The sequence below is a fragment of the Canis lupus genome, chromosome 4 (genome assembly GCF_048164855.1).
Source record: "Canis lupus baileyi chromosome 4, mCanLup2.hap1, whole genome shotgun sequence".
NCBI classification, from domain to species: Eukaryota; Metazoa; Chordata; class Mammalia; order Carnivora; family Canidae; genus Canis; species Canis lupus.
Window position 1 is genome coordinate 72,189,667 of NC_132841.1, and position 21,248 is coordinate 72,210,914.

The 21,248-nt window shown below is 36.8% G+C and overlaps 1 protein-coding gene across 32 annotated transcripts in view; it reads left to right on the plus strand.

Annotated features, from left to right (window-relative positions):
• The window catches only part of CPLANE1 (ciliogenesis and planar polarity effector complex subunit 1), a 137,439-nt gene that overhangs the window by 15,451 nt on the left and 100,740 nt on the right, over positions 1–21,248 (plus strand). For 28 of the 32 annotated variants that reach the window (XR_012030245.1, XR_012030249.1, XR_012030248.1 and 25 more), the window contains 11 exons: positions 744–900; positions 1,352–1,455; positions 3,025–3,207; positions 6,042–6,291; positions 6,464–6,619; positions 6,782–7,551; positions 8,741–8,949; positions 9,149–9,229; positions 12,454–12,618; positions 15,168–15,305; positions 16,466–16,639. Coding sequence is in view for 29 of the 32 variants with exons in the window: in XM_072824844.1 (XP_072680945.1) it covers positions 744–900; positions 1,352–1,455; positions 3,025–3,207; positions 6,042–6,291; positions 6,464–6,619; positions 6,782–7,551; positions 8,741–8,949; positions 9,149–9,229; positions 12,454–12,618; positions 15,168–15,305; positions 16,466–16,639 (2,387 nt within the window). In the remaining 3 variants the exon portion in view is untranslated. The remainder of the gene's footprint in view (positions 1–743; positions 901–1,351; positions 1,456–3,024; positions 3,208–6,041; positions 6,292–6,463; positions 6,620–6,781; positions 7,552–8,740; positions 8,950–9,148; positions 9,230–12,453; positions 12,619–15,167; positions 15,306–16,465; positions 16,640–21,248) is intronic. The other 4 variants (XM_072824857.1, XM_072824863.1, XM_072824872.1 and 1 more) reach the window with 1 other exon arrangement.

Here is a 21,248-nt window from a genome sequence, read left to right on the forward strand (position 1 = left end):
TCAAGACCTGCGCTGAGATCAAGAATTGGATGCTTAACCAACTAAGCCACCCAGGCGCGCCTATTTTTATTTTTTAAAAGAGTTTATTTTTAAGTAATCTCTGCCCAGCATGGGGTTCGAACTTAAAACCCCAAGATCAAGAGTTGTAGGCTCTAGCAACAGACAGGCATCCCAGAACATTGCCACTACTTTAAAAATCCTTTCTTCTCTATTTCTTTAATTTCTGTAAAAATATTTACAATAATGTAGAAATCTGTGTCCTGTAAAACTTTCATCAAAGCAGATGTATTTGGAGTTGACTCTGAAGCATGCCGTTACTAACAGAATGCTGATACTGAACTTATTGAGCTGGCAACTGCTCTTGTGCCTTTGATGAAACTTCTGGAGAGTTGCTAAGAGGCCCCTTAATATTTGTGCACATGTAGGAATTTAGTTGAATCCTTAAGTTTTGTTTATGATGAACTAAATATTAATTTAAAAAGTTACCATATGAAAAAAAAAAAAAAAGTTACCATATGGGCAGCCCGGGTGGCTCAGTAGTTTAAGCCGCCTTTAGCCCAAAGCCTGATCCCAGGATCGAGTCCCACATCGGGCTCCCTGCATGGAGCCTGCTTCTCCCTCTGACTGTGTCTCTGCCTCTCTCTCTCTCTGTGTCTCTCATGAATAAATAAATAAAAAATCTTAAAAAAATATATAAAAAGTTACCATATTTCCTATTTTCAATTATTTCATTACTTTCTTAGGTCATTGCCATACCATGTTCATTGGGCACAACAAAACTGCCATCTGTGCAATCTGATTCCTAAATGTGCCTCAGTAAAGTCAAGAGGTGCTCTCATTTCTGCCTTTTCAAGAGATGGTGTTACCCTGGCAGTAACCCTTAATCAGAAAGACCCAAAGGTCAGTAAATATAATCTGTCCTGGAAGTAACTTATAAAAAAGTTTAGTCCAGCTTGGAGTTCCTTGTTTTTTAATGTCATGTTTTGTTCTTTGAATTGGTGTTTTCTGATCCAATTTAGTATTGTAGATTGTTAAAGTTATTTAAACTGGCTGCTGAAAAAAAAAAAAAAAAAAAAAAAATAAACTGGCTGCTGTAATTTCAAAACTTGGCCTTCAGAAGTGAAAAGAGAATAGTAAAAAGGAAGAAAAAAGTACAAAGTGGTAACTGATGTCCTTAAAATAGAGTATAAGAGTGAGGAGTTACAGTTTTCAGTACTGTTTTGCCAGTTGGGAAAGACTTCCAAGAGAGTTTATTGATATGATAATAGGTCTCTGGGTCTCTAGAATCAAAAATAATGATTAAAGCAAAATAATTTAATGGTTTTGTTGGTTTTTTTTCCCTCCTTTCTAGGCAACTCAGGTATTGTTCATAAACACACTGAATTTTGTTACTCTCTGTGGTAGCCTGAGAGGATGTAGTAATAAGAATCCTGTGGTTCCAGCTACACTTATCAGGTAAAAACTCCTGTGTTTCTATTAGTGTTTCAATTTTCTGATAGTTTAATAAATTTAAGGCTCTGGTAATTCAAAAGATATCTAAATAAGTATTTAGATAGAGAATGCAATTTACTTTCAGTACTTGTAATTGATAGATTCTTTTTTTTTTTAAAGATTTTATTTATTTATTCATGAGAGACACAGAGAGAGAGGCAGAGACACAGGCAGAGGGAGAAGCAGGCTCCACGCAGAGAGCCAGACATGGGACTTGATCACCAGGATCATGCCCTGGGCTGAAGGTGGCAGCGCTAAACTGCTGGGCCACCCGGGCTGCCCTGATTAATAGATTCTAAAAATTGCTTCATGTAAGGAAAATCTCACTTTCAGAAAGGGTCTTGGGGGACGCCTGGGTGGCTCAGTGGTTGAGCGTCTGCCTTTGGCTCGGGGTGTGATCCTGGGATCCCAGGATTGAGTCCCGCATCAGGCTCCCTGCATGGAGCCTGCTTCTCCCTCTGCCTGTGTCTCTCATGAATAAATAAATCTTTTTTTTTTTTTTTTTTTAAAGAAAAAAAGGGTCTTGGTAGGGTGGAAGATACATGAACATATTTTCTTTTTTTCTTTTATTTTTTCTTGCATTGTCTCAGGAAGAGTAGAATCACAATTGGTAGGAAAGTATTGAGTTTCATTAGAGACCAAAATGAAGACATCCTGGACTGGGAAAACCATTATATGCTCAGGGAGGCTGAGGTGTTAGCTTTTAAACAAAATTGCCATGCTCTGCGTATGGGTTAATAACAACGTAAGTCATGATTTTGGATGGCACCACCAGGATCTACTTGGGATTATAGAGTAGGAAGATTTCCTCTTAGACTTCTTAATTTCCTTTTCTGAATCTCTGAATTCCCAGTTTTCAGGCCTATCTAGCCTTCCCCTTCATTTTCTTTTCCTCCCCAAAAGTTCCTTTCTAAAGGTATTATTTATTCTTACATCTGAAATTAATGTAACATCATGTCTCTATTGTACTTCAATAAAATAAATAAGTAAAAAATATTACTGGTCTCAGTGCAGTAGGCTGCTTGACTTAGAGTGTCATTATTTACATGAGGAGCTACTTTCTGTCTCCATAAGATATTCATATTACCAGATAGTTACGGAGTGGTAAAGATAGCTTTAGGGAAGAGAGTGTGCTGCTGCATGGACCTCTGGCAAGCTGCAGAGAGGACAGGCATGGTATTGACTTTTAAATTCATCAGTAGATTTAGTTGTAGGCACCAATATGATTAAAGTTGTTCTAATTAAAATGTGACTGACTGAAAAACTTAACTGTTCTACAGAGTATTTTCGTCTTATCATTTGCTTACCTGTCTGTGAATTTCTGATTGGAATATTGTTTGGAATACATATTTATGAGCAAGCATTTTTTTCTTACCTTCTTTCTGGGAAGTAAAATTACCCAAAATGTATGTGATAATTGCCTACTATTCATTCTTTTCCCCTTATTTTTGGAGTGTTTCACCCCTGCTAGGCCATTTTAAATCATGAAAGACATTGTAGAGTCCTCTAAATATACTGTCTTGCTTTTTCTAGGTCCTACTGGGTAGGTGATATCAGCTGGACTCACGATAGTCTTTTTCTGGCTTGTATGTTAAAACGTGGCTCCCTGGTTTTATTGACCTGTCAAGGTGAATTGGTGACATTAATTACATTTGGTTGCTCCATAGAATTTGGGCCAGCAGAATTTATTCCTTTTCACCCACTAATAACATATAGGTGAGACATTTGAATTGTTTTGTTTTCAGGTTTTCTCCTTCGGTATTTACTATGTATTTTTGTAAAATAATTTTGTCTTTCAAATTGTCTTATTCTTTCTTTGAGTCTGTTATCTTAATATCTGTTTCTTATTTATAGTTTTCCTTTATTTCTTTTTGTTGCTTAATCCTGGTGAAAATTTGACATTGTGGCTATGTAAGTATAAGTTACTTAAATATTTAGTAGCACTAAAACATTTATTTTCTTTTATATAAAAGTTCAAAGAAGTGTGATGTATCTTTTATTGTTTTAAAAGAAGAGCAGTTAAATTAGTAACTCAAACGTAAGTTGGTACATGGATTTATCTGTTTTTTTTCCTCAAAAGGAAAGAAGGAAAAAACTGTGGGAAAAGAATAGAAGACTTTAGAATTTAGCCATATGTTAATTTTTAATTGTGGGGTGGGTTAGCAGCTGGGTTTGGAGTCATACCAAAATTTAAATCTTGGCAGCCCCAGTGGCGCAGCGGTTTAACGCCGCCTGCGGCCTGGGGTGTGATCCTGGAGACCCCGGATCGAGTCCCACATCGGGCTCCCTGCATGGAGCCTGCTTCTTCCTCTGCCTGTATCTCTGCCCCTCTCTCCTCTGTGTCTTTCATGAATAAATAAATAAAATCTAAAAAAAAAAAAATTTAAATCTTGGTTCTTAAAAAAAAAATCTTGGTTCTTCTACTTATTAATTGTGTGACTTTAGGTAAGTTATACTTTAAGTCTTTTTTTTTTTTTTTTTTTTACTGTGAAGTGTAAATTACTCTATTTCTTAGGGTTGAGAGAATGAAGTAAAAAAATAATTAGTAATAAACTGCTTAGCACAGTTCTTTTTTTTTTTTTTTTTTGCACAGTTCTGACATAAAGTAGGTGTTCAGTAAATATTTGTTGTTATTGATGTTGATATTAGATATGACCTGACATGTATACACAGGTATTGACAAAACAAAAAAATTGGAAAAGTCCTTTGAAATCAATCCATTGCCATTGCCTCAAAGAAAGGAAATTGAGGACAGGTGTGTCCTTGATTATATTTAGCAAAAAATGATGCTTAATTTTTAGTATTAGAAAATTCTAGTTGAACAGTTTGTCTCTTCCTGCAGTGAAAGTATTTTTCCTTATTTTTTAAGGTCCAATTCATAATTGACTTGAATTGCCTCATATTTTTTAGAATTAATTTAGGGGGCATCCCGGGTGGCTCAAGGGCTTAGCGCCGCCTTCAGCCTTGGGCGTGATCCTGGAGACCTGGGATCGAGTCCCACGTCTGGCTCCCTACATGGAGCCTGCTTCTCCCTCTGCCTGTCTCTGCCTCTCTGTGTCTCTCATGAATAAATAAATAAAATATTAAAAAAAGAATTAATTTAGGACCTTTTAAATTGGATTACTTTTTCTGATTATAAAAGAAATACATCTTTATTATTTAAAAAAAGAAACTTAGAAATCAAATGCTGTAAAACTAGTGTAGAAAATGAAATACTCCAAAACAAACAAACAAACAAAAAAAAGAAAATGAAATACTCTTGTAATCCTATTTCTCCCAAATAACAATTATTAATGTTTTAGTGTATTGTCCTACAAATTAAAAAAAGTATGTATGACTTTATAATAATAATATTAGTTTCTTTTTTAAAACAAAATGAATTCTATGATATATGCTGTTTACTGTTTTGCTTTTTTGATTAAACAGTTTATATTATACATCTTTCCATGAAGTAATTTTTTAATGTTCTATAGATTCCTTGTGGTGTGTATGTCCTATATTTAACTAGTCTCCTGTTGTTGACTATTTGGCCAATAAAACCTGTATTTGAATAATTTCCTAACCAGAAAGAGATTATAATATATTATTGATTATTTGATCTCTTTATAAAGCCCCAAAGTTAATAAGCAGCGATATTGAGTAATCCTAATCAGGTATACCAACATAACAGTAAATAAGTACATTTATATGGAAACTCGTCAAATTTAATCTAAAACTGATAAAAAGTTAGTCACTACCATCTTTTCCAAATGTCTTTCTCAGTTTTTTTCTCCCCCTCCTTTTTTGTAAGAGAGAGAGGGGCAGAGGGAGAGGGAAAGACATTTTTTATTTTTAAGATTTTATTTTTTTATTCGAGAGAGAGAGAGAGAGAGAAAGTGTGGCAGAGTCACAGGCAGAGAGAGAAACAGGCTCCATGCAGGAAGCCCGACTTGGGACTCGATCCTGGGTCTCCAGGATCACACCCCGGGCTGAAGGCGGCACTAAACCTCTAAGCCACCCGGGCTGTCCAAGGGACAGAGAATCTTAAGCAAATTCCAAGCCTAGTGCAGAGCCCGACTCAGGGCTCAGCCCCACAACCCTGAGATCATGACCTGAGCTGAAATCAAGAGTTGGACACTCAACCAACTGAGCCACCCAGGCTCCCCTTCTTTCTCCTCCTTAATAACAAGTATATTCATAACTCATAATTACATTCTTTTTTCATAATTATATTCTTATATTTATATATGGTAAGAAGGAAACTTTACTATTAACTCTCTAATAGTAAAAATGAACTACCTTAATTCTTTTCTGAAATAGTTTGTTTAAAACTAAAAACAAAATAGAGTAAATGCCACAATTCAGGGGGCATTTAAAAAACATAAATCTACATATTATTTAACATTTGTGTTTTCCTTAGAGATATATGCAATTAAATGTTAGTGTGTTTAACTGGCTTTTTTATCATTGTGTAGCTTTTAATTGTTGTTTTGCTTTTCTTTGGAATAATATGATTGTTTCCTTTAAGATTTTTCTCTTACTAATTCTTTAATTTTGTGTTTGTTTGCTAGACCACAGCAGTTTACATTTCAAGATTCAAATAATTCTGTAGACTCATCAGCTTCTGATAGTGACCCCATGAGACAGAGATTTTCCATAAAAGCACACTCCCGGTTACCCTACCTCATTATTTCTGATGGATACATGGTCACAACCCTTCGATTTGTTGATAACCTGTCTCCGTCAGTGCTCATGAGATCCCTTCTACTTGATTCAACCCAGAGGCTTGAGAAAACATATCAAAGTATGATATTGTCTAAGGTATAGTGCTTTTTGGTATCATTGGTAAAAGTTGGCTGCTTAGTCTTTCCAGATTAAAACCATACTGACAGTAATGTCCTTGGATTGTGTACAGTTGTCTATAGAATTTGTAATTGTTTGTGGTGGAATTACAGATAAACTTTTACTCTTAGAAATCTCTTATCTTCTACAGCCAAAAGGCAAAGGGCTGAACTTACGATCACTGGATTCCCTGAGATCTAGCCTGTTAAAACACCAAGGAAATCAAAGTTTAGCTGATTCTACTGTCCCCAGATTCTTACAGACAGAAGAAACAATGAAGTTAAGTGAAAAAACAGCAGATTTCCAGGTACTTAGTAGCAGCGTTTTATTTACTTTGAACAGTTACATATTGACTTTATTCCAAGAAACATTTGTTTTGTTAAAGGGAAAGAAATTTGAGGACATCAGTGATTTTACTTGTAAGGTGTTACATGATATTAAGTATAAATTTTTTTCACTCACATTTTAGGATTTTGAAGCAGAAGAAACTAATGAAGGCAATCACTTTCCGAACAACTTATTCTCACTTTGGAATAAAAAAAATGATCCATTGTTCAGTAGTGTCAAGGAGGGAAGACTGGAATTTGCATCTATGTTTGACACAATACATGCAAAAGATAATGTCAAGGAAACAGATAAAACCATTACAGAACTGCATTCTGTCCAGAAAAATCTCCTTGCAGCATGGACTATAGGAATTTCAAAAAATGTGATGGAAAAAAATGTAATGTTGAATTACACGGTAGTTTGTATCACTCATTTTTTCTACATTCTTCAATTTATAAAATGTCCTTTCCCCAAACTAGATATTTTTTTAAACAAGAGCACAGGCCAAAATGCATGGGTCCTTTGTATCTTTCAACTTTTTCATCAGTGTTTATCAATCCAGTATTGGGATATGAGATACAAACAAGATGTGGGACATTTGGTAAAGCTGACCTCAAATACTATAAAGCTTTTGCTGACTCAGCAACAACAGGGTCAGTTATTCTCAGAGAAGCTTTTGGCTAGTTTTCATTTACTTAAAATGGTAGCCGATAATTTAAATGCTATATATGGTCTTCAACCTGAAGTTATTTCAGCCTCAACTGATGGAAGTAGAACAGCAAATCAAGACAAACTGGTGGTACCCATTTTTCAAATGTTTCAAGATAGTGGTTCTCAGGAAAAATGGTCCTGGAACTCATCTTTCAAGATTTGTCCTCAAGTAGTAAATCTTGCTCAACAACCAGGACACAGGTATAATTACTTTCTGTTAGGGTACTATCAACATTATAGATGTTTTCCTTTTTGAAAAATTGAGATAAAATTCCCATACTGAAAAAGTCACCATTTTAAAGTGTAAAATTCAATGCTTTTTAGTATAGTCACAAGGTTTTAGAACCATTAGCACTAATTGCAGAATTTTTTTTTTTAAGATTTTATTCATTTATCTGAGGGAGAGTGAGGAGGAACAGAGGGGGAGGGAGAAGAAAGGGGAAAGAATCCCAAGCAGACTCCTCGCTGAGCCCAATGCAAGGCTTGATCCCACAACCTGGAGAGCACGACCTGAGCAGAAACCAAGAATTGGATGCCCAACTGACAGAGCCACCCGGTGCCCTTCCAGAATGTTTTTATGATCCTTAAAAGAAACCCTGTATTAGGGGGTGCCTGGGTGGCTCAGTATGTTGAGCGTCTGCCTTTGCCTCAGGTTGTGATCCTGTGATCTTGGGATTGAGTCCCGTGTCAGGCTCCCAGCTCCAGGGGGAGCCTGCTTCTCCCTGCCTTTGCCTCTATCTCCTTCTCTTTCTCTCTGTCTCTCATGAATAAATGAATGAATGAATGAATGAATAAATAAATAAATAAATAAATAAATAAATCTTAAAAGAAACCCTGTATCTATTACCAGTCGGCATTAATAAATTTTTATGTTATTTTAAAATATTGTAGAATTTATGCCGAGTTTTATTCAACACATGTATTTTATTAGTCTTGGGCAGCCATGATATATCTCCAAGTATTGAATAATGTTGGTTTAGGTAAGCGCTACAGAAAAATAACCACGAAGATCTAAAAAATGTTGGGATACCTGGGTGGCTCAGCAGTTGAGTATCTACCTTCAGCTTAGGTCGTGATCCTGGAGTTGCAGGATCGAGTCCCACATTGGGCTCCCTGCATGGAGCCTGCTTCTCCCTCTACCTGTGTCTCTGCCTCTCTCTCTGTGTCTCTCATGAATAAATAAATAAAATCTTTAAAAAAAGATTTAAAAAATATATTATGTATTTTTGGATCAGTGGACTTTGTGCTGTTTAAATCTGATCAGTTTGTATATACATTATTATATCAGTAAAGAGTATAGGCAAAAGTAATAAGGCTAAGTAGGAGACTGTACTCATTTTTATTCCTAGTCTGAAATTTGGTTTTGATGATCACTTAATTTTGTCTGCAGATTGATTGTCCTCTGGAGAGTATTGTACAAAAAAACTTTATGGTATCAAACACAATTAAGTCAAAGACTTCCTGAAGATGACAGGCAGTTAATGGAAAAGATGGCACAAGAAGCATCTACTGTCAAGGCTCTGTTATGTCATATACAGGCTAACTTACAGACTGCTGGAGTTCATGTGAACCAAGGCTTGGAACTTAAATCTATCAATGGTCAGTAGCTTATAAACATTTTCCAACTCTGTGAATAAGCAATGTTGTTAACTGGGCTTTGATTTTATTAATTGCTTGTGATTCCTTGTTTTTCAAAATAGTTTCTAACTGAGCTGCATCCACTAAATTTTAAAATGAAGTAAATTTTTATAAAGTAATGTCATTAACCATGACTGGTTGTTGGTTAAAAACTTTGTAGGTGAAGAATATTTCCTGTTAGGATCATATGAAAAATCTGTTCAATTGTGGAAGAAAGCACTACAAGAAACCCAAGAGAAAGGTAGGAGAGTGTTAAAAAATAATAGTCACCATAATATTGGTAGGAACGTATTTTGGAATGCTGTAGAGTTTAAAAATAATTCCAAAGTTTCTGAGTACTCACAATTAATGCTCGAATGGAATACATAATGGTAGGCAACTTGACTGTCAGAAATAGTTATTTAAAATTGTTTTTTGTCTTGGAATTTGTAGCACCAAGAATTTTTTCCATTACCTAGAGGAGGCTCCCTCTGTCCTTTCTTTTGGTTAGTGAGTTGTGATTAATTATTGATGGGGAAAAATGAGATTTATTTATTATTATTTTTTTTTTTTTAAATGAGATTTAGATCCTAAATAAAATAATGTTTTTTTGGCCATTTGCTTTTTACAGACTTAGAGAAGCATGGAGCTAAGGCTCTCTGTCCTTAAGTATTTCAACTTGAAGAATTTCCTGTGAGTTAGACTGATTGTTGGGTTAAGTATGGGCTTCATGGAATTCTTTTTTTTTTCTTCATGGAATTTTTGATGAGACTATAGGATTGTAGATTCTAGAAACTGGTGATAGCTTTTATGGTATTGAGGGTAGGCTAGGATGACAGAAGTTCTCAGCTAGCAACCTTGGAACTAGCCATGACTGTAACTATCACATGGTCAGGTTTGGCCAATTATTAAGTTAATTTTATGACTTCTTTGTATATTTCATTCATTCTCCTATTTAACCAGTATTTATCAAGGGCCCTGTATGTCCCTAGTACTGTAGTAGGTACTAGGGTTAACTGAAATAAATAACTTTACCCTTAAGTTGCCCATAAAATGGAGAGATTACATAAACAACTAGCACTTTTCTTGTTATGTTGTTTGGTAGGTGCTGGGGAAGCACAGAAGAGCACTTCCCACAACCTAAGGCTGGAGTGTCAGCATTAGTCTGGGGAAAACTTGGAGCAGTTGACATTAAAAAAATTTCTTTAAGGATTTTACTTCTTTATTTGAGACAATGAGAGAGAGTGAGAGAAAGTAGGAGGTGGGGGAGAGGCAGAGGCAGAGGGAGAGAGAGAGGTAAACTCCTGTTCAGCAGAGAGCCTGACTCTGGGGCTCCATCCTGGGACTCCTGGATCATGACCTGAGCCATAGACAGATGCTTAGCCAACTGAGCCACCCAGGTACCCCAGGAATTGACATTTAAAATTGAATATAGGGATCCCTGGGTGGCGCAACGGTTTGGCGCCTGCCTTTGGCTCAGGGCGCGATCCTGGAGACCCAGGATCGAATCCCACGTCGGGCTCCTGGTGCATGGGACCTGCTTCTCCCTCTGCCTGTGTCTCTGCCTCTCTCTCTCTCTCTGTGACTATCATAAATAAATTAAAAAAAAAATTTAAAAAAATAAAAAAAAATAAAATTGAATATAAATCAGCCAGTTAAAATAGAAGTAATGATTTAACAAAGAAGATAGCATTATAAAAGCAAAAAGATGTGAGAAACCATGACAATTTGGTAAATTGTAAGTTGTTTAATAGGACTAAATTATATATGTATGCAATATTGGGGGTAAGGTGGTGAGAGCTAAGGTGAGAGATATATAGAGAATAGATGATAAGGAACATACTGTATGTATTGTCAAGGGATTAAGATTTTATCCCAAAGAGATTGGGATCAGTTAGAAACTTTATGTAGGAAAGAGAACTTTTTAAATGAATATAGGCCATTTGGAAAATTTCCTTTGGTGCAGTGTGGAGGGTCATTTGTAGAAATGTGGTGTAGATATGTAAGTCTCACATGGAAGCAGGAAAATTAGTCTGTTGAGGAGGTCCTGAATCAAAGCAATGTCAAGAGTAGTGGAGAACAGAGGTTATACTTGACAGACAATAGGTTTGATCAGTTGGACTTGGTGACTGAGTAGATTTGGAGAAAGAAGTCTAATGGCATTCTCAGTAGGGGATTGTCCAACTGGATGAAGAGGTGTGACATTCAAGAAGGTGAGAAGTTCTGATGGAGAAATGAATTCCATTCTGAACCTTTACATTTAATTTCTTTTCTAATTGTATCCACTAAAAATGGCTTCTAATAATAGAGACTGAAATTAATAACTTCTTTTAATAAGAAAATTTATTTCTCTGTCTTAGAAAAGGAGACCAGAAATTCACACTCTGGGGCTGATTTGGTGTTCCTATGGTCTAGTTAAAGACCCGTGCTCCTTTAGTTTTTCTACTCAGTCACCTTAGTGCATTGCTTCCGATCTTAAGGCCCATTACATGAGCTAAAATGAGTACTCGGACTCCAGCCATCACATCCATATTCTTGACAGCAGAAAGGAAGAAAGCAGGAAGGACAAGAAAGGGTGCACCTCCTAGATGAGTTACCTCCCTCCAAGCAGCTTTTCTGGAAGTTCTATCCAGTGTTTTCTTTTGGTTTATAATTCAGTCATTATTTTTTTACATGGCCACATCTAAGTGAGATCGTGCATTATTTATTTTTTTAAAGATTTTTTTTTTTTTTTAATTTTTAAGTTATCTCTGTCCCCAACATGGAGCTTGAACCTGCAACTCCAAGATCAGGAGTCTCATGCTCCACTGACTGAACCAGCTGGGCACCCCTGGGTGCATTGTTAGCCCCCCAAAATTGGAATTCTTTTACTCAGGAGGAATGGATAAGGTGTCAGTTCTAAACACCCTTCAGATACTTGGACACAGTGGTCAGGGGCTCCTATCTCTTTGGATAGTGCTTCTTTGGGAAGTCTCTTTGACTGATTGATATATGTATGGTATCTTGGCGTTTTCTTTTTTAGCATGTTTCCTTTTGTTTTATGCCATGTGTACTTGAGATAAATGTTGTTAATGGACCTCAGTGCTGAGTTGATGAGGATTTGCAGCTCTCTTGGAATAACATCTTAGTCATCCTAGGGCCTGATGAAAGATAATAAAATCGTTCAGAACTTAAAATGAAAAAGAACAAAGTATTGTTTTAAGAAAAAAAAAACTTTTATTGAAGTGTAAAATACAGAAAAATCCACATAACCTGAGTGTACAGCTCTCATAAGCTGAGAACATGCCTGTCTATCTTGCACCCAGATCAAGAACATTACCTTGCTGGGGTGCCTGGTTGGCTTATTTGGAAGAGTGTGTGACTCTTGATTTTGGAGTTGTGAATTTGACCTTCATGTTCAGTGTAGAGATTACTTAAATAAATAAACTTTAAAAAAAAAAGTTGCTAACGTGTTCTTAATGTAAGTTTAATTCTTTCTTGTTTAAGGAGGAAGAAGATCATGTTTTCTTCAGATGCGCTATTATCTTTCTCTTTTATACTGTTACCTCTATAGCTATAATTTAAATGATGCTCAAGGATTATGTGATCAACTAGTAAGAGAAATATTGAGGGGGTCCCACCTACCTGTAAAAGAAAATGAGGATTGTTCAGGTATGTATTTCAACAACCAGTATGTGTAATTTCATTCTTTTTATTCGTAGGTTTAGATATGAAATTGCTTATGCATAAAAGTTAGTTGCTCTGACTAAATTATGTTATGGTGAATTTTGACCTGTCAACTTCTCAATAACAATTATCATGGTTTTTTTTTTTTTTTTTTTTAAAATTTTTATTTATTTATGATAGTCACAGAGAGAGAGAGAGAGAGAGAGGCAGAGACACAGGCAGAGGGAGAAGCAGGCTCCATGCACCGGGAGCCCGACGTGGGATTCGATCCCGGGTCTCCAGGATCGCGCCCTGGGCCAAAGGCAGGCGCCAAACCACTGCGCCACCCAGGGATCCTTATCATGGGTTTTTTTGTTTTTGTTTTTGTTTTTTAAATTTTTGCATCCAGACAGCCAAGGTGGCTCAGCGGTTTAGCACCGCCTTCAGCCCAGGTTGTGATCCTGGAGACCCGGGATCGAGTCCCATGTCGGGCTCCCTGCATGGAGCCTGCTTCTCCCTCTGCCTGTGTCTCTGCCTCTCTCTCCCTCTCTCTCTCTGTCTCGCTCTGTGTCTCTCATGAATAAATAAATAAAATCTTAAGAAAAAAATCTTTGCATCCTCAGGCCTTAGCAATAATTGCCTGCTGAATTGATAGAATTGTTTTCTCACAGCCATATTTGTTAGAAATAATATCAGGTATCCAATTATTTTTCCTAAACATACTCATATTTTCTTTAACTGTTGCTTAAAGTGATTTAGTAAAGTGATGAACATCACTTTCTGAGGTATTCCAAGTCTCTTTTTTTAATTTGTTTCAGAGGCTTCGGGATATCTGCATTGCCCTTTCCAAAGAGATGTATTTAAATTAAGCAATACCCAGAGTGGAAGATATATATAAACATATATTATGCCAACTTAGGTTTTTATTATTTTAGCCACTGTTAATGGATTTCTTACTTTTTGTGATTTTTATCTTTTAAAATCTTTGTGTTCATTATGGAAGTAATATGTGTTCATTTTAGATAATTTTGAAAATATGGAAAAGTATAAAGAAGAAGTCACTTATAATTTGACGACTTTCTATGTTTATATTATATATGTATATTAGAGCTGTGTATTCTGTTTTTATAATCTTTTAGAATTTAATATCTTGATTAATATTTTCCAGTGTAAATAAGTCTTTTTTGAAAACTTATTAAACATTTCCCCCATTATTGCATGTTTTTATTTTATTTTATTTTATTTTTTATTTTTTATTTATTTATGATAGTCACAGAGAGAGAGAGAGAGAGGCAGAGACACAGGCAGAGGGAGAAGCAGGCTCCACGCACCGGGAGCCCGACGTGGGATTCGATCCCGGGTCTCCAGGATCGCGCCCTGGGCCAAAGGCAGGCGCCAAACCGCTGCGCCACCCAGGGATCCCATATTGCATCTATTGCATGTTTTAGTTGCTGCCACCTGTTTATTGTTTTAAGTAGTGCTGCAGTGTACATAAATTTTTGTGGGCATTACTAATAATTTCAAGTTTCTAAGAATACTTTCCTAGTGGAGTTCCACAGGACACATTTGATTCCTTTAGCAACAGGTTGTGTCAACACGTGTAAATATAATTTACCAAGGAAGCTCATTTAGAGATTCAGTGCCCAGGCTTTTTAATTAGAGGCTGGCGAGTCATGTAGACCCTTCTGCTTAGCCTGTCCCAAAATTCTACACTCTCAGAAGAACCACAGCTGTTTAACATAAACCACATTATTTGTACAAACAGGTCCAGGGAGCCATTCTCATCAGTTAAGGTGGTGGGAATCTTCCCCAAATCCACGTTCCCAGATGCCATCCAAGGGCCAACATTATAAGCAAGCCTGTTCTTTTTTTTTTTTTTTTTTTTCAAGCCTGTTCTTTTAACTCTTTCCTGCACACTTACCTTATTAAATCATTGTATAAAGTAATAATTTTTACTGGCTAAGGTTTTCATTATTAACGTCATCACTGTGCCACATACAGAATTACCATTTCAAATTTTTTTTTTTACCTCTGAGTTGATACAGTTTTACTCTGTGACCATCTTTTAGAATTAAGTTGCTTCACATTAAAGGAGCTTATTTTTGAGGTTCCAATAATGATTTTTGTATGATTAAGATTACTGGAAATCTTGCCTTGGTATAATCCTATAGTAAGTTTAATGCTGGAGAAAATAATTCGTTCTCGTATATTTTTAAGCTTAATGTGAAGTAGTAGTATGTTTTCTCCAAACTTTTAGTGACCAAATGAAGAGTACTGCTTGAAGGCTAAAAAGATTTTTTCAAGATTCTTTTTATTAAAAAAAGCTTATTAACAATAATCTTGAGTGCCTACTATGAGAGGAGTGGTGTTAGGTGCTGAGGTATATAAGATACAAGTGGTTCACATGCACATAGAACTTAATATTGTGAATATGTATCAAGTGACTTCTGGGAAAGAAAAACATTTTGCTATTTTTGGGGCCATAAATTTTATTTTTAAATTTATTTTAATTAATTAATTTTTTAAAAAAGATTTTCTTTGTTAATTCATGACAGACACACACAGAGAGAGGCAGAGACACAGGCAGAGGGAGAAGCAGGCTCCATGCAGGGAGCCCTATGCAGACCCCATTCTGGGGACTCAAGGATCACACTCTGGGCCAAAGGCAGATGCTCAACTGCTGAGCCACCCAGGTGACCTAATTAATTTGTGTGTGTGTGTGTGTGTGTGTGTGTGTGTGTGTGAGAGAGAGAGAGAGAGAGAGAGAGAGAAAGAAACAGAGGAGGAGAGCGAGAGGGAGAGAATCCCAAGCACTCTCCACACCAAGCACAAGCCTGACTCAGGGCTTGATCTCACAATCCTGACATCATCTGATCTAAGCTGAAATCAAGAGTTGGATGCTTAACCAACTGAGCCACTCAGGTGTCCTGCCAGAAATTTCATAAAAATTAATGTTAACTTAGTATTTAGATTTAGTAGCTTACCTATTTTCAAATTTCTGAATGCCAGTTTATATTACTGAGCTTTGATTCTCAAATGGAGGTGACACATTTGCTCCTGCTAGTTTATATATCAATCACTGCAGAAATCCTGATGTAACTCCTATCCCCCCACCCCACTTTCTCCGCCCCACATTTTCCTTTTGTCCCTCCCTACCACCAAAGAATCTTATAAAAGTGAACCACTCTTACTAAGGGGAGTGTATCCTAATCCCCAGATCTAATGGTACAGAAAACAGCATTAAAAATCACTGTTCTAGGGGCTCCTGGGTTGTTCAGTCGGTTAAGCATCTGCCTGTGGCTCGGGTCATGATCTCAGGGTCCTGGGATTGAGCCCCATGTCGGGCTCCATGCTCAGTGGGGGAGTCTGCTTCTGCCTCTGCCTCTGTTCCTCTCCCTGCTTGTGCTCTTTTTCTTACTCTCAAATAAATAAAACCTTAAAAAAAAAAAAGAATCACCGTTCTAGTGCTTTCAGATTATTTTTATAGTAAGCTCTGCCTCCTTTTATCGAAGAAAAAAAATTGGAAAGGGAAGGCAGAAGGGAAAATAATGAAATCTAAGCTTACAAGTGCATCATGGCTGGATTGTTTTCTATTTATCCCTCCATGTTTTAAAATAAAACTGGCAACTTGAAGTCCTCAGTAGTTCCTAAGTGTATATGCTCATAATTACGGGCTAATTATTTTTGTTCAGTTGTCCTCAGGAAACACAGATACCTATTATAAATTAGCTTATATAGGTCATTGTCTCAGCAAAAATTTTTAATTACAATTTTCTTCTTGTATAATATTGGGAACTTACCACTTTTGATAGTTTGATCAGAATCTCCTTTGGTCGTTTGCTGTATTCCTTAGTTCCTGAGAAGCCTCCCTGTGAGTTTGGAATGACTAGAAGGGTTCGTCCTGAGGCGGCAGTGAGGGTTATCCAGTCCATGGCCCGGTTCATGGCCGCCTATTTCACCAACCAGCCACTTTGCATTTTGCCACCTCACAATGTGAACGTTCTTCCTCCCCTTCATGTTGAAACAGGTTAGTAAGCAAATAATTTTCTCACTTTGTTTTTTCACATAGTATTTAAAATCGACTTAGACAGTGATCGTTATTCTATGGAAATACTGTTCTAACTTAGTGTGTGACTCATAGATTCCCAGTGACTGTATGTAAATGAATAAAATCTGAAATAAGTAATTGCTTGGGCTTGTTTTTATTGAGTATGGATTCTTAATTACAAATTTTAGACAAAATGGTATTTTTTATAAAGTTTCCATTTTTAAAGTAAAAGGACTGTCACCTTCATTTATATAAAATGGAAATTTAATAAATTTTGAGCATGCTAATTTATAATTTTATTTGGACGATTTGCTTTTATAATTCTCTTTGGATCATTTACTTTGCTCTATTTAATCATCTTATCAATGTCAAAATGTACCACAGATTAGCGCATAGAGAATTGCTCTGCCCTTATGGAGAGAAACATGTACACAGATGTCTATGATGTTCATTTTATTCCACTAATTTTATTAAGTGTCTGCTGTGTGCCAAGCAGCATTGTAGGCGCTAGAAATATATTAGTTTGCACCATATGAGGTTAATAATATGAAGATATTGGTAGTTTTTTTGATGTATGAAATAAACTTATTCTGATTGCTATGAACAAAACAGATAAAATACCTGTTACTTTATGGAGTTTACATCTAATAGCTTGAAACAGAAAATTAAATAAGTGAATACATAAACAAAATATATCAAATGGTAATAGTTGATATGCAGAGGACTGAAATAGAGTAATACATTGTGATTGGGTGGTTGTTGGAGATGGCGAATTGAGGGAAGTGCTCTCTGAGTTGGGACGTGTAAGATGAACTCTTTTTTTTTTTTTTAATTTATTTTTTATTGGTGTTCAATTTACTAACATACAGAATAACCCCCAGTGCGCGTCACCCATTCACTCCCACCCCCCGCCCTCCTCCCCTTCTACCACCCCTAGTTCGTTTCCCAGAGTTAGCAGTCTTTACGTTCTGTCTCCCTTTCTGATATTTCCCACACATTTCTTCTCCCTTCCCTTATATTCCCTTTCACTATTATTTATATTCCCCAAATGAATGAGAACATATAATGTTTGTCCTTCTCCGACTGACTTACTTCACTCAGCAAGATGAACTCTTAATGACAAGAAAGAGCCACCATGGACATATCAGGACTTAAACAGCATTCTAACCAGAGCTTGTGCAAAAGCCTCAGAACAAGAACAAACCTGATGCATTTGAGAAACTGAAATGCAAATGTGGCTGGAGCATAGAAGATGATGTGAGATGAAGTCAGGGATAGAGGCCAGATGTTGTAAGCCAGGGGAAGGAATCTGTACTTTAAGTACAAGGGGCTTTCGCCGGAAGCAACATGAACTGGTAAATATGTACACATATGTTAGAATTATACAAGATGTAAGGTGATTAGCAGTTTCATAGAGGCAGCAACAAGTGTCCCTGCTTCCCTGGGAAGAAGAGTTGGTCGTGACCTGATTATGGTTTCTTTTAGGGAGCTGGTCTGAACAAAAACAGCTTATTCCAGGCTCTGCCTGCTGTGCTGGCCTGTCCACCATGTCCTTGCCTACTATGTCCTAACTCAGATTCAGCTGGTGTTTCTGCCTTTTCACCCTACCAGCCTGTGCTCCTTTCACTCTTATGCTTTCCTCTAAGGCTCTCACATACATATTACTTATTTCCATGTACATTTGATACTACATTTGACCCATGAATGACACAGGTTAGGCATGCCGACCCCCAGCACAGTCAAAAATTCACATAAAATTTTTGACTCCCCAAATCTGAACTGTCAATAACCTACTCTTGACCAGATGCCTTACCTGTTAGAGAAACAGCTAATATGTATTGTATATGTATTATATACTGTATTCTTAGAATAAAGTAAGCTAGAAAAAGAAAATGTTAAGAAAGTCAGAGGAGAAAATAAATTTATATTGTTGTACTGTATTTATCAAAAGAAATCTGTGTATAAGGAGACCTGCCCTGTTCAAACCCATGTTGTTCAAGGGTCAGCTGTATTCATTATCATTACAATGGTTTTATATTTAAGCTCTCTTTTTTGTTACAGCCCTAGGTATTTATCACTTGTGTTTTCTATTTTTGGTAGTGAAGTTTCTGACAATAAATCGTATCCTTAATCCACATTATTTTACTGAAGAAGAGAGGTGGTACTCCATGTGGTTTTTAGAAAAACCTGAAAAAACAAAGGTCAAATCCTGACTTCAAAAATTTGTCTCAGTTTCTTGCCTTTTCTATCCTACATTGTTTATAGGACTTGAGCTCTTTGCCATGATCTTTATCTTTTCAGATCACTTCATATACCTAGGGAAGATTGCTCTTTATCACATGGAGGGAAGAAAGGTGATAGAATTATGGAGTTGTTTTTGGACATATTCATAAACATACATAAAATAAAAGCTCAAATACGTGCCTTTTTAATACTTGTGTAAATCTTCTCAATGAGAGGAGAGGCTAGGAAAGAAAGTTTTGTGATCTCTTTCTAAGCCTAAGACTCTGATTATTGAAAATTTAAATACCTGAAACTTGGTATATATCCTTAGGTTTCTTTAATTTCCTAATATCTTGAAAAAGGATATTTACACGCCTGACTTAATATAGATTTCATGTTAATGTTTTAAATCAGAACTAATGGCAGAATGTATTGAGAATTGAGTTACTTATTTGGTGTGATGTTTGCTGTATAAAAGCAATAAAATGTTCGGAAGATCAAATCATTCAAGTTCTTGTAATAGTATGATAACTTGCTCATAGGAAATAAAAAAGTAGGAAAAATTTAGTCAATCTCTGGTCTCTGCCTACGCAGAATCAAACATTCGTGTGAATGACAATTTTTTTTTGTTTGTTTCTATCCAAATGTGTTTGTCAGAAAGCTAAAGTGTGTTTGGTGTGGGCAGACTGTGTTGGTAACATGAGAAACTAATCGTTTCAAGGAATAGAAACCCATGTATCCCATTTGCCAGTTTTATTTTAAGGATGTGAGTGGGAATGTTAGCAATATGTATTTTTTGAAAAAAACTAGCAGTTCTGTCATTGTATTTCCAAGTTTCTTATTCCATTATTTTAATTAGAGAAAGATCTAGAAGGTTAAGGAGGATGGGACCCTTTGTATATATAATCCAAGGCTGAAATCTTGTCCACTACTCTTTTCTACTTTCTTATAAACATTAATACATTGAATACCTAAAGGCTTGAGTTTTACCTCAAATTAGTTTTTTATTCCATGACACTTTGAGGAATACAAAGTCATATAAATGCATCTCTCCTCACCAAATTTCTAGTAGGAGAAATAGAGATTTATTTCAGAACAGCACACAGAAATAAATGGTACAGTGTGCCCCGGTATATTTAAGTGTATATATATGTGTTTACACTATCTGACATAAAGTTTTCATTAAACTGTGTTTATAGTTGTTTTATGTAATGTACTCAATGCTGTCTCTTCTCTTTCTGTATCCACCTGTTCTGTTTCATTTTTTTTTAAGATTTATTTATTAATGAGAAACACACACAGAGAGAGAGAGAGAGAGAGGCAGAGACACAGGCAGAAAGAGAAGCAGGTTCCATGCAGGGAGCCCGACGTGAGACTCGATCCTGGGTCTCCAGGATCAGGCCCTGGGCCGAAGGCGGTGCTAAACTGCTGAGCCATCTGGGCTGCCCTCTGTTTCATTTTTTAAGAATGCTGGCATTTACTTCATGACCCCCTAATGAGGCATATTCTTCTTCAGTGTTTAAAAAAAAGTAGGGCGATCCCTCGATGGCTCAGCGGTTTAGCACCTGCCTTCGGCCCGGGGCGTGATCCTGGAGTCCCAGGATCGAGTCCACATCGGGCTCCCTGCATGGAGCCTGCTTCTCCCTCTGCCTGTGTCTCTGCCTCTATTTCTCTGTCTCTCATGAATAAATAAATAAAATCTTAAAACAAAACAAAACAAAAAAACCCCTATGTTAAGTATTTTTTTAAACCATTTAAAAAAAAAAAAGATTTTATTTATTTATCATGAGAGACAGAGAGAGAGAGAAAGGCAGAGACACTGACAGAGGGAGAAGCAAGCTCCATACAGGGAGCCCGATTGAGGAGAGCTCAATTCCGGGACTCTGGGATCATGCCCTGAGTCAAAGGCAGCCACAGAGCCGCTGAGCCACCCAGGCGTCCCTATTTTAGACCATTTTTATTTGTTTAGAAAGAGATTCTATTTATTCATGAGAGACACACGGAGAAAGGCAGAGACATAGGTAGAGGGAGAAGCAGGCTTCATGCAAGGAGCTCGATGTGAGACTCAGACCTGGGAATCAGGGATCACGCCCTGAGCCAAAGACGACGCTCAACCATTTAGGGACACCCAGGTGTCCCTAAACCATTTTTTTTTTTTTAAAGAATTTATTTATCATGAGAGACAAACACAGAGAGAGAAGCACAGACACAGGCAGAGGGAGAAGCAGGCTCCACGCAGGGAGCCCGACATGGGACTCGATCCTGGGTCTCCAGGATCACGCCCTGGGCTGAAAGCAGCGTTAAACCGCTGAGCCACCCAGGCTGCCACTCCCTAAACCGTTTTTAAAAAAGATTTTATTTGGGG